Source organism: Podarcis raffonei, chromosome 8 (genome assembly GCF_027172205.1).
Source record: "Podarcis raffonei isolate rPodRaf1 chromosome 8, rPodRaf1.pri, whole genome shotgun sequence".
NCBI lineage: Eukaryota > Metazoa > Chordata > Lepidosauria > Squamata > Lacertidae > Podarcis > Podarcis raffonei.
Window position 1 is genome coordinate 67,735,267 of NC_070609.1, and position 12,915 is coordinate 67,748,181.

The 12,915-nt window shown below is 44.5% G+C and overlaps 1 protein-coding gene across 1 annotated transcript; it reads right to left on the reverse strand.

Annotated features, from left to right (window-relative positions):
- Positions 1-321: 321 nt before the first annotated feature.
- On the reverse strand, positions 322-5,604 carry C1QA (complement C1q A chain). Its single transcript, XM_053400595.1, has 3 exons — positions 5,503-5,604; positions 3,347-3,516; positions 322-1,775 (listed from the first exon to the last, which is right to left on the reverse strand). The coding sequence occupies exons 2-3, from the start codon at positions 3,507-3,509 to the stop codon at positions 1,207-1,209; spliced, it is 732 nt and encodes a 243-aa protein (XP_053256570.1). The 5' UTR covers positions 3,510-3,516; positions 5,503-5,604; the 3' UTR covers positions 322-1,206.
- Positions 5,605-12,915: the final 7,311 nt, after the last annotated feature.

A 12,915-nucleotide genomic window follows, 5' to 3' on the forward strand; every position in this document is an offset into this window, starting at 1 on the left:
GATTTCCATTGCCATCCTTCCTTGAGTGAACCCTTCCCCTCGCTTCTCTGTCACCACCACTGACCACTTGCTTGCATTATCTTCTGGGTCCAATTGGCAGCACCACCCCGAGGGACATTCTATCTCACTGCCCAGTTTCCCTGCCTGGATTCTCAGGAAGTGCTGTTGCCTCCATCCATGTTCACTGAAGAATCAGGAAGGCAGACGTCAGGGCAGCCCCTGCTTTGGACATTTCCCCTTTCGAGTTGTTTATGCAAAGTATTTTTGGCTACATTAAAAAAAATAGTGTCTCAGCACAAAGAAACTCACTGAACAGCCCAGTTTCAAAATTCTGAATATTTATTCATTGCCAAGTAGGAACAAGACTGAATGTCCCAGGCTGTGTAGTCTGGGAACAAATGAGGTCATCACTTTGCTGAAGCTGAGCAGGTCTGGGTCTGGTCAGTGCTGGGATGGGTTGGGTTGGGATGGGATGGGAGACCTGTTTGGAGCCACCTCTTTGACCACTTTGGATGCCATGATGGAAGGAAGGTGGGAATCTCAATGTATTGGAATGCAGAAGCAGGCTAGCAATGGATAAATCTGTTTTAATTTCCCCCACTTTCTCATTTTTCCATACGTACGTTCCATTCACCCCCTTTCCCCACAGATTGCAAACTTTAAGAAATCAACATCAAAAAGTCCTCATGAAGGTTTGTACACATTTTGGTGTACATTCCTTTGGATATGCCCATTTTTGCAAGCACATGTATCCTAATATAATGCAGTTGCGTACATTACTTTCACTAATTTCCACTAATGGTGTTCAGTTCTCCTAATATACACCTTTTCGCGTTCAGCTTTGCTAAATATACCCCTTTTTGCAAGCAAAGTTTTCCCATTATAATGCTATTGTCTACATCATTTTCACTTGTGTGCACAATTCCCATTATGCTGTTTGGGGCAGTTTCTTTTCAGGGAATGGCAAAGCAAAATCTGCTGGATTGCAAATTTCAGAGGCTAACTGAGCTTCCGTATTGGTGTGTGTGTGTGTGAATTGGGTGGCTTTCCCTCAAATTTCAAACTCTGTGGCTTTCTCCCCCAATCCCCAGGAAGCAGATATCTACATATGCAGTTACATTGATCATGAAAAAGCATCCTTGTGGTTGTAGCAAGAGGGAGGTGGGTTTGGGGAAGAAGGGGTGGCTTTGTCTTCCTCGCTGTCCCTCAGGCGCCTGACGGGAAAAGCAAGAAGCCACTGAACACGCTGTCTGCATCGCTGCTGACATTGATGTTGTTCCCACCCTGCGGGTCAGTTTCCAGCCATACGCTCTCACCCTTAGCCAGGTACAGGACACTCCCTCCTGAGTTGACCTGCAGGAGGCCTTGCTTGTTGTTGTCACAGAAGGTGGCTACTTGGTTGCCTTGGTGCATGAGGCGAAGGCACAGGTTGCCATTGGAAATCACCTGGAAAGAGAAGTAGTAATACCCAGCATCCTTGCAGGTAAATTTGCCCATCTGGAGGTCGTAACCATCGTCCTGGTTGGTGATGACATTGTCAAATACCACTACGTTGCCAATAGGCTGGTGGTTCTTCAGAGAGGCTGAGAAAGCGGCTCGGGGCTGCTTCGTGCTGTCGCCAACTTGCCCCTTCTGGCCTTTGTCTCCTTCTTCGCCAGGAGGGCCTGGGGGGCCATCGGGGCCTCGGTAGCCCTGGTTACCTGGCATGCCTGGTGGGCCTGGCTGCCCTGGCTCACCTTTGGGTCCCTGTATGCCTGTGCTCCTTGATGCCCTCCCTGAAAGGGAAGCAGAAAAACATGTGTGTTTCTTGTCATGGCTCAAGTGAAGAAGACCAGCCCAGGCATTGCCAAGGGTTGTCTCCAATGTTACTCAGAATAGACGCATTGAAATAAATGAAAACAACTAACTGAGGTTCGTTAATTTCAATGGGTCTACTCTGGGTAAATGTTAGTTGGACAGAATGGACTATGCTGGATCAGCAAAGGGAACGGCTAAAATAAGGGAACTTAATGACGGCTGTTTTATGGAAGAATGGAAGCCCTTTTCAGACTATTTAAATAAATATTATTATATGCATTTGTGAGCAGGATTGGAACTATGAGCAACAGAAATAATTAGAGATTATTGTATTATGGTTATGATATAAAAGAGTGAAGACAGGGTGCAGCAACGAGATAGAATATATATCTTAAAAAATCACCATGGAAAATGGGATAGGAAGCTGATAAAAATAAAGAAAAAATGATCATGTATTGGAATTTTATGTGAAATTGTGGGGATATATAGTTAGTTAGTTAGTTAGTTAGTTAGTTAGTTAGTTAGTTAGTTAGTCAGGATGCTGTCAGCGACTCCTGGCTGGTTATAAAGACAAGGAAAAGTTTCTTACCGTCCTTTTTTATTTCAGTCTTTACAGAGAGAGCCTCTTGGAAAGTGGTGTTGCCCTGGGTGAATCTCCAACCAACATCTCTCCTACTTCCTCATTCATCGTCTGTTCTACAGGTGCCACTAAGCACCCTCTGTCTTTGAGCTCTTTGCTCTCCTACTTTTAAGGCTCACTGGGTTCTGGGAAATGGAGGGTCTGGAATGCTTTCTAATGATGTGTCAGCCACGTGTTGTCCCGGCTCTCTCATGATTTCCCAACTTTTCCCCTCATCTGCCTCTGAGCTGCCACCTCCCTCAAACCTCTGTTCTAAATCTATACTGTCTTCCCCTGGAATGGTCAGGATGGGTAGGTGGTCTCCACCATTTCTCCGCTGCCCAGTCCCTGACAGTTAGTTAGTTAGTTAGTTAGTTAGTTAGTTAGACACAAACTTAGGTCTTGCAGCCATATCTGCTCTGCTCTCTCCCATTCAGGGTATTACTACTACTACTACTACTACTACTACTACTACTAATCATTTCCATTCATCAATTGCCTTAACAAAATGACCTACAATGCTAGTGCAAAATAAAATGAAAAACACAACAGTGGTGAAATAATTCAAGTTACAGGGAACCAGGCAGAGGGCCTTCTTGGTAGTGGCATCCGCCCTGTGGAACACCCTCCCACCACATGTCAAAGAGAAAAACAACTACCAGACTTTTAGAAGACATCTGAAGGCAGCCCTGTTTAAGGAAGCTTTTAAAGTTTGATGCATTACTGTATTTAATATTTTGTTGGAAGCTGTCCAGAGTGGCCGGGGAAGCCCAGCCAGATGAGCGGGGTGTAAATAATAAATTATTATTATTATAACAAGCAAACTAAAGACCACTCTAGCAACAATTTGACAGTGAAATTTCTTAGAAGGCCATTTCCTTTCTTCCTATGAAGCCACTCCCTTCTCCAGTCTCTCCAGTGACATCTTACCTGGTTCTCCAAGATCTCCTTTCTGTCCTGGGCGCCCAGCCCTGCCTGGAGTCCCTGGGTGCCCATCTCTGCCAGCGGCTGCTTGGCACACCGTGTCCTGAGGAGCCGCAACATCCAGAATCAGAGCCAGCACACAAGCCACCAGCCACAATCTGCTCGCCATCCTGCCTCTGTGAACATAAGCACAGGACCATATGATAATTCTTTCACCACCCCTCTCCTCATCCTCTTCTTACTTCTCAATGGGACTTACCTGACCCCCAAACCCCAACTTTTCTGAGGCTTTTCTTACATTTTGAAGGAAGGAAGAACTATCACCCAGTGGATGAGCAAATGCAATCCTCAGCACCTCCACTTTAAAGGATAAGGCAGCATGGGACCAGAAGCTCCTGTAAGAGCTGCTGCCAATCAGAGTAAACAATGCTGTACTAGATGGAGAAGTGATCTAATTCAGGGCTAGGGGTCCCCTGTCTCCCTCGAGATGTTGCTGGACAACAACTCCAGTCTTCCCAGCAGCCAGGGAATAGAGGGGGAGGGGGCTTGGCAGGTTGTCTGAAGCCTGGAGTGGGTCAAATGCCACAGGACAGGCCTGAATAAGAGACACTCAATAGTCCACAGGCAAGAGCTAAAAGTGCAAGTTCGCTTATCTGCTATTCCAACCTCAGGTAGAGTAAAACAACCAAAATGCAAAAAGGCTTGGCTTGGCTTGGGGTTCCTGCTGATGTACACAATGCCTACAATAGATTGGGAATGGTGTTCTAAGGCAGGAAACAGTTTGGTATGTTGTACCAAACATACAAATAGATTGCAGGTCAAACTTTGTAGACAGTAGCCACCCCTGAGGAATAATGCTGGGACAGAGTTGGGGGGCAGGGGACAGGGTGGGGACAACACTCAATAAGGCCAGAATCCCATGACATGAAGAGCTGGAAGGGGACATCAGAAAATCCTTCCTCCCAAAATGCAGGTTACATCAACTCCACTCCTGCAAACTCCTTTACTTTGGTCCCTTGAAGCCTAGTGATACAATCCAGCAACGTTATCCACAACTAAGAGGGGGGGAACAAGCAGTATTCTTGCAGCTGAGACTTGGGCACTTAAAAGAATGAATCCAGGTTTGTCCTAATCTTGATCTCCATTAGGGAAGTCAGTGTATAAAATATCTTGTTGTTTTTTTGAAAGGTACATGCATCCCCCCCCAACTGGATATTGAGAATTGCAACTAGAATAATTGGCTTTACCATCCAAATTTTGCGCCGCTGCCATAAAACTCAGGGAACAAGCTGTTCTATTACAAAGACTAAGGCCTCAGATGCAAACTCTAGATAATAGTTTAGAGACTATTACCTAAACCACATTTCTAATGGCTGTCATATTTGTATTGCTTACTGTCATATTCAATTGTTAATTCAAACTTAATTCTATTGTGTTTTATGTTTGTTTAGTACGGTATGTGAATCTAGTCTGGGACCGTAATAAATTTCATTCATTTCATCCAGCTACTGGCTTTTTCTCCCCGCTTCATCTTGATTTGATATCAGAAAGGAACCAACCAACCCATCATCCTGTGAGATGCTCTGAACAGCAGGAAGAGGGGCATCACAGTTTTTATATGATGCACAGAATAGTCAAGCTGCATTGTGGACCAGACAGCAGAATAAAAAAAATCAAGAAAAAAAAGGTACTTAAGGAAGATTGGAAAATGTTTGCAGGATATCTGACGAACAGAGGGAGGGAGCAATGCCAACAAAGGAGGAGTGGCAGGTGAAAATGACAGGATATGCAGAATTGGCAAATCTAAGCAACAGAACAAGAGATCAGGAAGAAGGGGTATTTAAGGAAGATTGGGAAATGCTTGTAGAATACCTGATGAAACATTGCAAACAGGTTGAAACATTAACAGGATGAGAGTAAATTCAGCAGCTGAGATAGAAATGAGAAAGGGGGAAAAAAGAAGTAACTAGAATATGCAGCAGTAAGGGGTAATCAGAAGGAAAAATGGAAGGGAGGAGAGGAAGTCGATGTTTAATTTAATGTTTTGTTTGTTTATGTGATTATGAAAGATTATAAATAAAATTCATGAATTTAGAGGGATAAAATTGGAATATTATCAAGCAGTTAGTTATAAGAAAAATGTCCCAGGGAGGGTGACTTACCTCCTTGAAAGAGATCCCTCTCCACCAGCTTCTTTGGGAAGCAGAATGTCTCTTTTTGGTCCCACACAGAAAGGAGGAAGAAAGGGGATGGTGGGGAGGGGGTTGGGTTTGGCTGAGTCACAGAAAATGTAGTTTCCCTTCCTCTCTTCCTCCCTTCCTCCTTTTGATTGCTTCCTCTTGCTCTGTCCACTCTCTGAGCTCAGAACAAGCCATGACGCCCAAAGAGCTTCAGTATCTTTCCCACTATTTCATAGAATTGTAGAGTTGGAAGGAACGCTGAGGGCCATCTAGTCTAGCCCCCTGCAATGCAGGAATCTTTTATGTAATTAATTTTTATTAAGCTTCCAGTATACATTCCATCAAAGTTTAACATCCATATCTAACATATACATCTTTTAGACTTTCCTCAGCCTGTCTGACAATTTTCCATATTCTCACAATTACTCACATTTCTTAAATTTATATTGCACTTTAACAATCTTAATCTTATCATATCTTTTAAGCAATATTTCTACCAGTCATTTTCACAGAGCTTCTTGAAAGCCAACAAGCGTTAATTGCTCCTCACATATATTTTTGATATACTCTGTAAATTTATTCCAGTCCTCGGTGAATCTCTGATTGCGTTGGTTCCGAATTCTCCCCGTTAATTTATCCATTTCAGCATATTCCATCAGTTTCATTCTCCATTCTTCCTTCGTCGGCATTTCTTCCTGTTTTCATTTCTGGGCCATCAAAATTCTAGCTGCTGTCACTGCATACCTAAATAACTTCTCATCCTTCTTTTTGATTTCATTCCCTAATATTCCTAGTAAAAATGTTTCTGGTTTCTTAACAAAAGTATATTTCAACATTTTCTTCAACTCATTATAAATCATTTCCCAGAAACATTTCACTTTTTTACATTCCCACCACATATGATAAAATGTTCCTTCTTTTTCCTGACATTTCCAGCACTTATTACTAACTTTATACATCTTACCAAGTTTCACTGGTGTTACATACCATCTATATATCATTTTCAGAACATTTTCTTTTATTGTAGTGCATGCAGTAAATTTCATTCCTTCTTTCCACAATTTTATCCACTCATCAAATTGTATGTTATAACCAAAATCTTTGGCCCACTGAATCATAGCTGATTTTACTTCTTCGTCCTTTGTATGCCACTCAAGTAATAATTTATACATTTTTGATAGAATTTTAACATCATTATTCAAAATTTCTTGATGAAACCTAGATTTCCCCCCCTGAAAACCTCTTTCTGATAACTCTTTTTTGAACATTGCATTCAACTGAAAATAATGCAACCAATCATTCACATATTCTTTAACTTCATCATATGGTTTCAATTTCCATTTATTTCCTTCTTTAAATATCAAATTCTCATATGTAATCCATCTCCCTGTCATATTGATCTTTTTAACACTCATTACCTCCAGTGGTGATAGCCAATATGGAGTTTTAAACTCCAATAAGTTTTTGTACCTATTCCATACTTCAATCAACGATCCTCTAAAGATGTGGTTTTCAAAACCTTTATGCACTCTTTTTTTTCATACCATAAATATGCGTGCCAACCGAATCTATTATCATAACCTTCTAAATCCAACAATTCTGTGTTTTCTAACTTTATCAATTCTTTAACCCAGCAAAGACACGAAGCCTGCGAACGTGGAGGCTTGGTGGGCTCCATTTGCGCCCCCCCCCGACTGCAAGGGAGCCTTTTTAAAGGCTTCTGAACGGAGTGGGGGTGAGTGGCGCGGAGCTGAGAGTCGCGCACCATCGTACCGTCTTCACGGGGCGAAGCCGCAAGCCATTGTCGGAGAGCGTCCTCTGTGAGGTGAGTGGGGCTGAGAGACTTCAAAGAAGTGTGACTGGCCCAAGGTCACCCAGCAGCTGCATGTGGAGGAGCGGAGACGCGAACCTGGTTCCCCAGATTAAGAGACTACCGCTCTTAACCACTACACCACACTGGCTCTCCTTGTCCTGCATTATAAAGGTGGGTGTCCTTTTCACTCCCGAGGGCCACCTTCCCTTGTGGGAAACTGGTCAGGAACTTCACAGCAAGAATGGTGGACAGAGCCAAAAATGAAAGTGATAGGGCCCCAAAAGCATGGACATAAACACACATTCATTCTGTCCTCCCTCCCTCTCAGGGCTCTGTTGGATCAGGCCACAGACTCATCTAAATCAGAATCCCCTTCTCACAGTGGCCACAAAGGAAAGTCTGTATGCAGTACCTTAGTGCCATATTCCAAAAAGTATAATTCCCGACACCCACAAAGTTGTTGAGCTTTATTAGAAATCTGCCAAAATTGTTAAGCTTTTTGGGGGAGATCTAACCCTCAAATAATGATTTTAAGCTTTTGGGGCTGTTTTTGATGCTTTTCCCAGCGCGTTGCCATACATCCCAGTTTTCCAAGACATTTTGCCAATTAGGCAAAATTACCCCAGACACCATTTTTACACCCCAGAACCAAGACATGTCAGGAATTTCCCTGACACATGCCAAGTCTAGTGCAATAGCAACTCGCCCCACTTTTGATTGCCACCCCACTGCCTCTGATATCAGAGATAAGTAGCCATTGATGGTCTTATTCCCTTCATCCTTCTTCCCTCTCTTTCCTTCATTGATCTGTAATTCCTCCAACACCTCCTCCTCCTCCTCTCTCTCTCTCTCTCTCTCTCTCTCACACACACACACACACACACACACACATTGTGCAGTAGGCATAGGAGAGGACTGGGCACTAGATGGCGCCATCACACAAAAGATGCTCCTTCCTTTCACATTGAACAATGGACAAATGGTTTCCTGTTGCATGGATTCACGATCCAGTGTAGTCTCTGAGGTCCAGCCAAACATAGCCGTGGTTCTGTTCATGTGTCAGGAACCAACAGAGCTGGCAGACAGGAACCTACAAAACTGCTGGAGCAAGAAGCTCACTAGGAGCTGTCCATAGTGCTGAAACCTACAGCTACCCTTGCCGCTGTCCCTTCTGGGTCCCAACTACAGACAGATCAGAAGAGGAGTTTCCTCTCCAGGGAAGCCCATCAGAGTTCATTGATGACCTTCTTTCTGTTAACGGGCAAAAGGTCTTTTTATTTAGGTCTATTTATTTAGACAGGACCTTGGACAAAAGGCCATTTAAAAGTCCTTTGGAGCTTTGAACTGGCCTTAACTGATTGCTGCTCCGTTTTAGTGTGAAATATTATATGAGACTGTTTTCATGGTCTTTGATGTGTTGCTTAACATTGTTCTTGTTTTAATTGCATTCCATTTATTTACTTTTTCTGAGCTGCATTCAGCATTAGTTCCATTCAGAGCAGAATTATTGAAACGAATGGGCATAACTAAGTAAGGTCCATTTGTTTCTGTGGGTCTGCTCTGAGTAGTACCAATGTCGAATGCAACCCATTGGTTACACACACACACACACACACACACACACACACACACACATGGTCTGGTGCTAATGTAAAAGAGATGTGTGTCCTGAGTCCCAAAGTATTACAGGCTCAGTCATGAAGTGGCTGCTGGAGATGGACAAGGAAGGAGGAGAAGAGGAGAAAATGGGGAGAGGATGGAACTGAGAGTGGGGAACGGTGACTGGAGGAGGCATGTTCTTCTGCCTCCCAGGATATGGCTGCTCTGGATGTAGAAGAAGGACTGCCACTTTCCTCCTTCTCTCCTGGGAAGAGGAGAGCATCCACAGACTCTAGGAAGGGCATCAACCAATCACTGGGAGTGGAGGCACCAGAGTCAGAAGGACAAGGCACAACCTGGTCTCCCAGGGCCTGGTGGTGCTCATGTCACTGGGAGAAGACCCATTCTCCCTGATGTAGTTTGCAGTCTCATGAGTAAGCTTGCTTTGCCCTGCCTTGAAAAGCTTGGTGGGTGGACATGCCAACCCATTGAGACAGGTCTCTTGCTTCTACACAGTTCTGATCTCCTTGCCCCCAGCTTGGACTGCTTAAATCTGAACAGCTGCTTTTAGCCCAGTTGGTCTTATGGTCCTTTCTTTTCACCTAACCTGAGCGTTGAGGCTTCTGTGACTCACTACCTGTTGCACCTTTACTCTGCCTCAAAAAAACCCTCTTCCTTATTCTCAGTGATGAACGTCTGTTTTTGTGGTCTGAGTGGGAACCAGGAGACTGTGGCCCTGCAGAAGTTGTTAGACTCCAGCTCCCATAAGCCCCAGTCACCATGGATAATGAATGAGAGATGGTGATAGTTGAAGTTCAGCATCACCTGGGGAGCCACTGCTTGCCCACCCCTAATTTGTTCTCTCTTGCATTTTGAGCTCCTCCCCTACAAGCCAAGGTGGAAGCCCTTAACTGCAGCAGCCAAAGGCCAACTGCGGCAAAACTCACTTTTAGAAAACGGCAGGGTGCAAATTGTCTGTCTAGAGGTGGGAAGCATCTGCTTTTGCCCCCCCTTTTTAGTAGTGATCCAACAAGATAACACATGTCATTTAGCTATTCTAGACTTGTAAACAATGTGGTTCAAATCATTAAGATACAGGTTATTAAAAATTTATCTTCCCTGCCGGCAAATGCAGACTGATTTGGAATTCCTAGGTTTTGTGTCCTGTTTCTGAACAGATTAAAGGTGTTGTTGTTGTTTTTAAGTCATAAAGTCTCCTCTGCCTCTCATTTCTCCTTCAAGCACGTTCTCTCCATCCATAGCATTCCTTCTTGCATTCAGCGCTTCTGTGCTGACAACAGCCTCATCTCTCGGTTCTTGATCTGTTTGTCTCCCTTTGATTCCTTCTTGTCTCTTCATCTCCCTTTACTGGGTGTCTGCACTGTCACAGAGCCAGAACTCACTCATCTTTAATTATATATTTATTATTGCATTTGTATCCCATGTTCCTCCCTCCCCCCACACCCTCCAGAGGTCAAGGTGGTGCACATGGTTCTTCCCCTCCTCATTTAATCCCCACAATAGATGCCAACTTCCTGGGGCCCTGGGTGCCCAGGCACCCACGAAATTCCCCATGAAGGGGCACGGCAGCCACAAATTTTGGTGCCAGGGCTGCATGGCACCCACGGCCCTGGGCACCCATGGTAGCAGGGCCAAGCTTGCACTCCTGACACCCAGTGAGCTTCATGATTGAATTGAGATTCGAAACCTGGTCTCTGGGGTCCTAGTCCAACACTCGAACTGCTATGTCACACTGGTTCCTTTCTTCTGGGGTTCCTTCCACCTATTCCTTCCTTACTTCTCTTGTGTGGAGGAAGACAGAAATAGCACAGCAATACAAAGGGGCAAGAGAAAAGGGGGGGGAGCATCCTGGTCTATTCAAATTGAAATTGAGCCCACATTTGTCAAAAGATGTTGGCTTATAGCCAACGAAGTTTCACTCTTAATAGACCCACTCAATTAATGTGTTTAAATCAATTACCATTACTTAAAAGAGGTCTACTCTGATTAGGACAAGCATTGGATACAATCATGTTTCTTGAGATTCCTTCCTTACTTCCTTCCTCTTTCCCTGGTAAAAAGGGCACTTTGTGAAATTTTATGCACACCCACCCTTGCAATTTCCCACCCACCAAAGTATTAGGAATTTGCCGTAAGCACTATTGGTCCATCTAGTGCAATATTCTTTACTCTGACTGGCAGCTTCTCTGCAGGGTTTCAGTCAGGAGACATTCCCAGCCCTACCTGGAGATGCCAGGTATTGAACTTGAGATCCTCTGCATGCAAAGCTGATGCTCTACCCATGAACTATGGCTCTTCTTCCATTGATCTATGGTTATTCTGCAATGAAGCTATCCCAGCGCATTGTAGAAGGTGCAAAATGGTTGGCAGTTGCTCTGTACTTTGACTGTGCTACTAACCCTGAGAAGTCATTGGAGAATTTCTACTTCCCCCAAAGAAATGTGAAACATATAGTTTGACCCTGCTATTCTCCTGCTTCTTATTCTCAGTCTCAACTTCTGGCTCATCCTCAGCCCATTACATTTTCCCGCAAACAGAGGGAGCCATTTCCCCAATCTAGCCAGCACTGAAGCAATCTGAACAGTTCCAAACCATTTTTTGAAATGTTCTGTTTCTAGGGAGTTTACCCGCCCCTCCCCTTGTGGATTCCCTGCAGGATTCCATAATGGGGAATCGTTAGATTCAGAATTAAAATATCCTCAAAGAGGGGCATTAGGCAGAGAAAGGATGGCCTCCGACCTCCTTTGCAAAGCATGTTCTCTTTTCATAATTAGCCGCATTCCTGCCCAGCTAAATGCAAAGTTTGCTGGGTTGTAGCGGGGAGGCGGGACACGTCTGCTCCACAGCAGAGGGTGCTGGCACCCTGGGGAACAAAGAGAAGTGGCTGAGCCCTGCAAGCTGCTGTCGAGAACTCTCTATCCTCCATCCAGGCAAACAAAAGGCATTGTCAGAGTTCAAGGATGCATTTTCCAAGCAGGCAAATTGCATCCAAGGAGAGTGCAAAGCAAGGTCATTGAGGAGTGTGGCTTGGGGATAAGAGGTTATATTCCCAAGGACCAGATAGAGATGCTTTTGGGGGTGGGTGGGGGTGAATGCATTTGGCCCTGGGCTCCAGGTTCCCCACCCCTGCTGTATGCAGTTATTTCGATTGCTTCCTGTAGCTGACCTTGGCTTCCCAAAGACCTGATTGACTTTGAGAGGAGCTTGGCCAGTTTTTGTGGTCCTGCAGAAAGTTATGCCATTGGCAAGGTGTCAGTATGAGGCTATAAAAGTAGCCTTCTAATCTTTCCAGGATATTGAAAAGACAGAAAGAAATAGGAGGACGGGTAGCTAGGGATGTCAAATAACGTGAGAGAAGACTACTCAAGACTTTTGCTTTAGGCAAAACTCCCAGGTCTTCTCTCCAGGTGAGACTTTGCAAATTCAATTGATGTCTGGCCATTCAGGCAATTGCAGGTTTCTTTCTGCATTAGTATGCATTGGCACGGCCCATCTTTGCTTTTAACTGGGGTGGGGAGGACAGGCATTTCCCCTCATTATGAGAAAACCTGCCCCCAAACTAAAGGATGAGCTGTGCCACCTCAGAAATATGGGGGAGAGTGGCAGGTGTCTTTTCAGAAGCATGCATATGCTGTGGTGTCCTTTTGATTGTCAGAGGCCCTAGGAAGCAGATGCCAGCCAATGTGTGTAGACCAGAGGTGGCTACTCTGTGGATCTCCAGATGTTAGACTAATGGACACCATCAGCCCTTGCCAATATGACCCAAGGTCAGGGAAGGTGGGATTTGTCATTCAGCAACATCTGAAGGGCCACAACTTCCCCAACCCTGGTGTAGTCAGTACTAAGATAGCTAGAGATAGCTAGAGCAATATTCTTGATACATAGGAACTCAAGCGGTGTGTGAGATTCAACTGAAATCAGAATCTTGAACCAAACTGGACTCATTCAGGGTGTATTCAGAG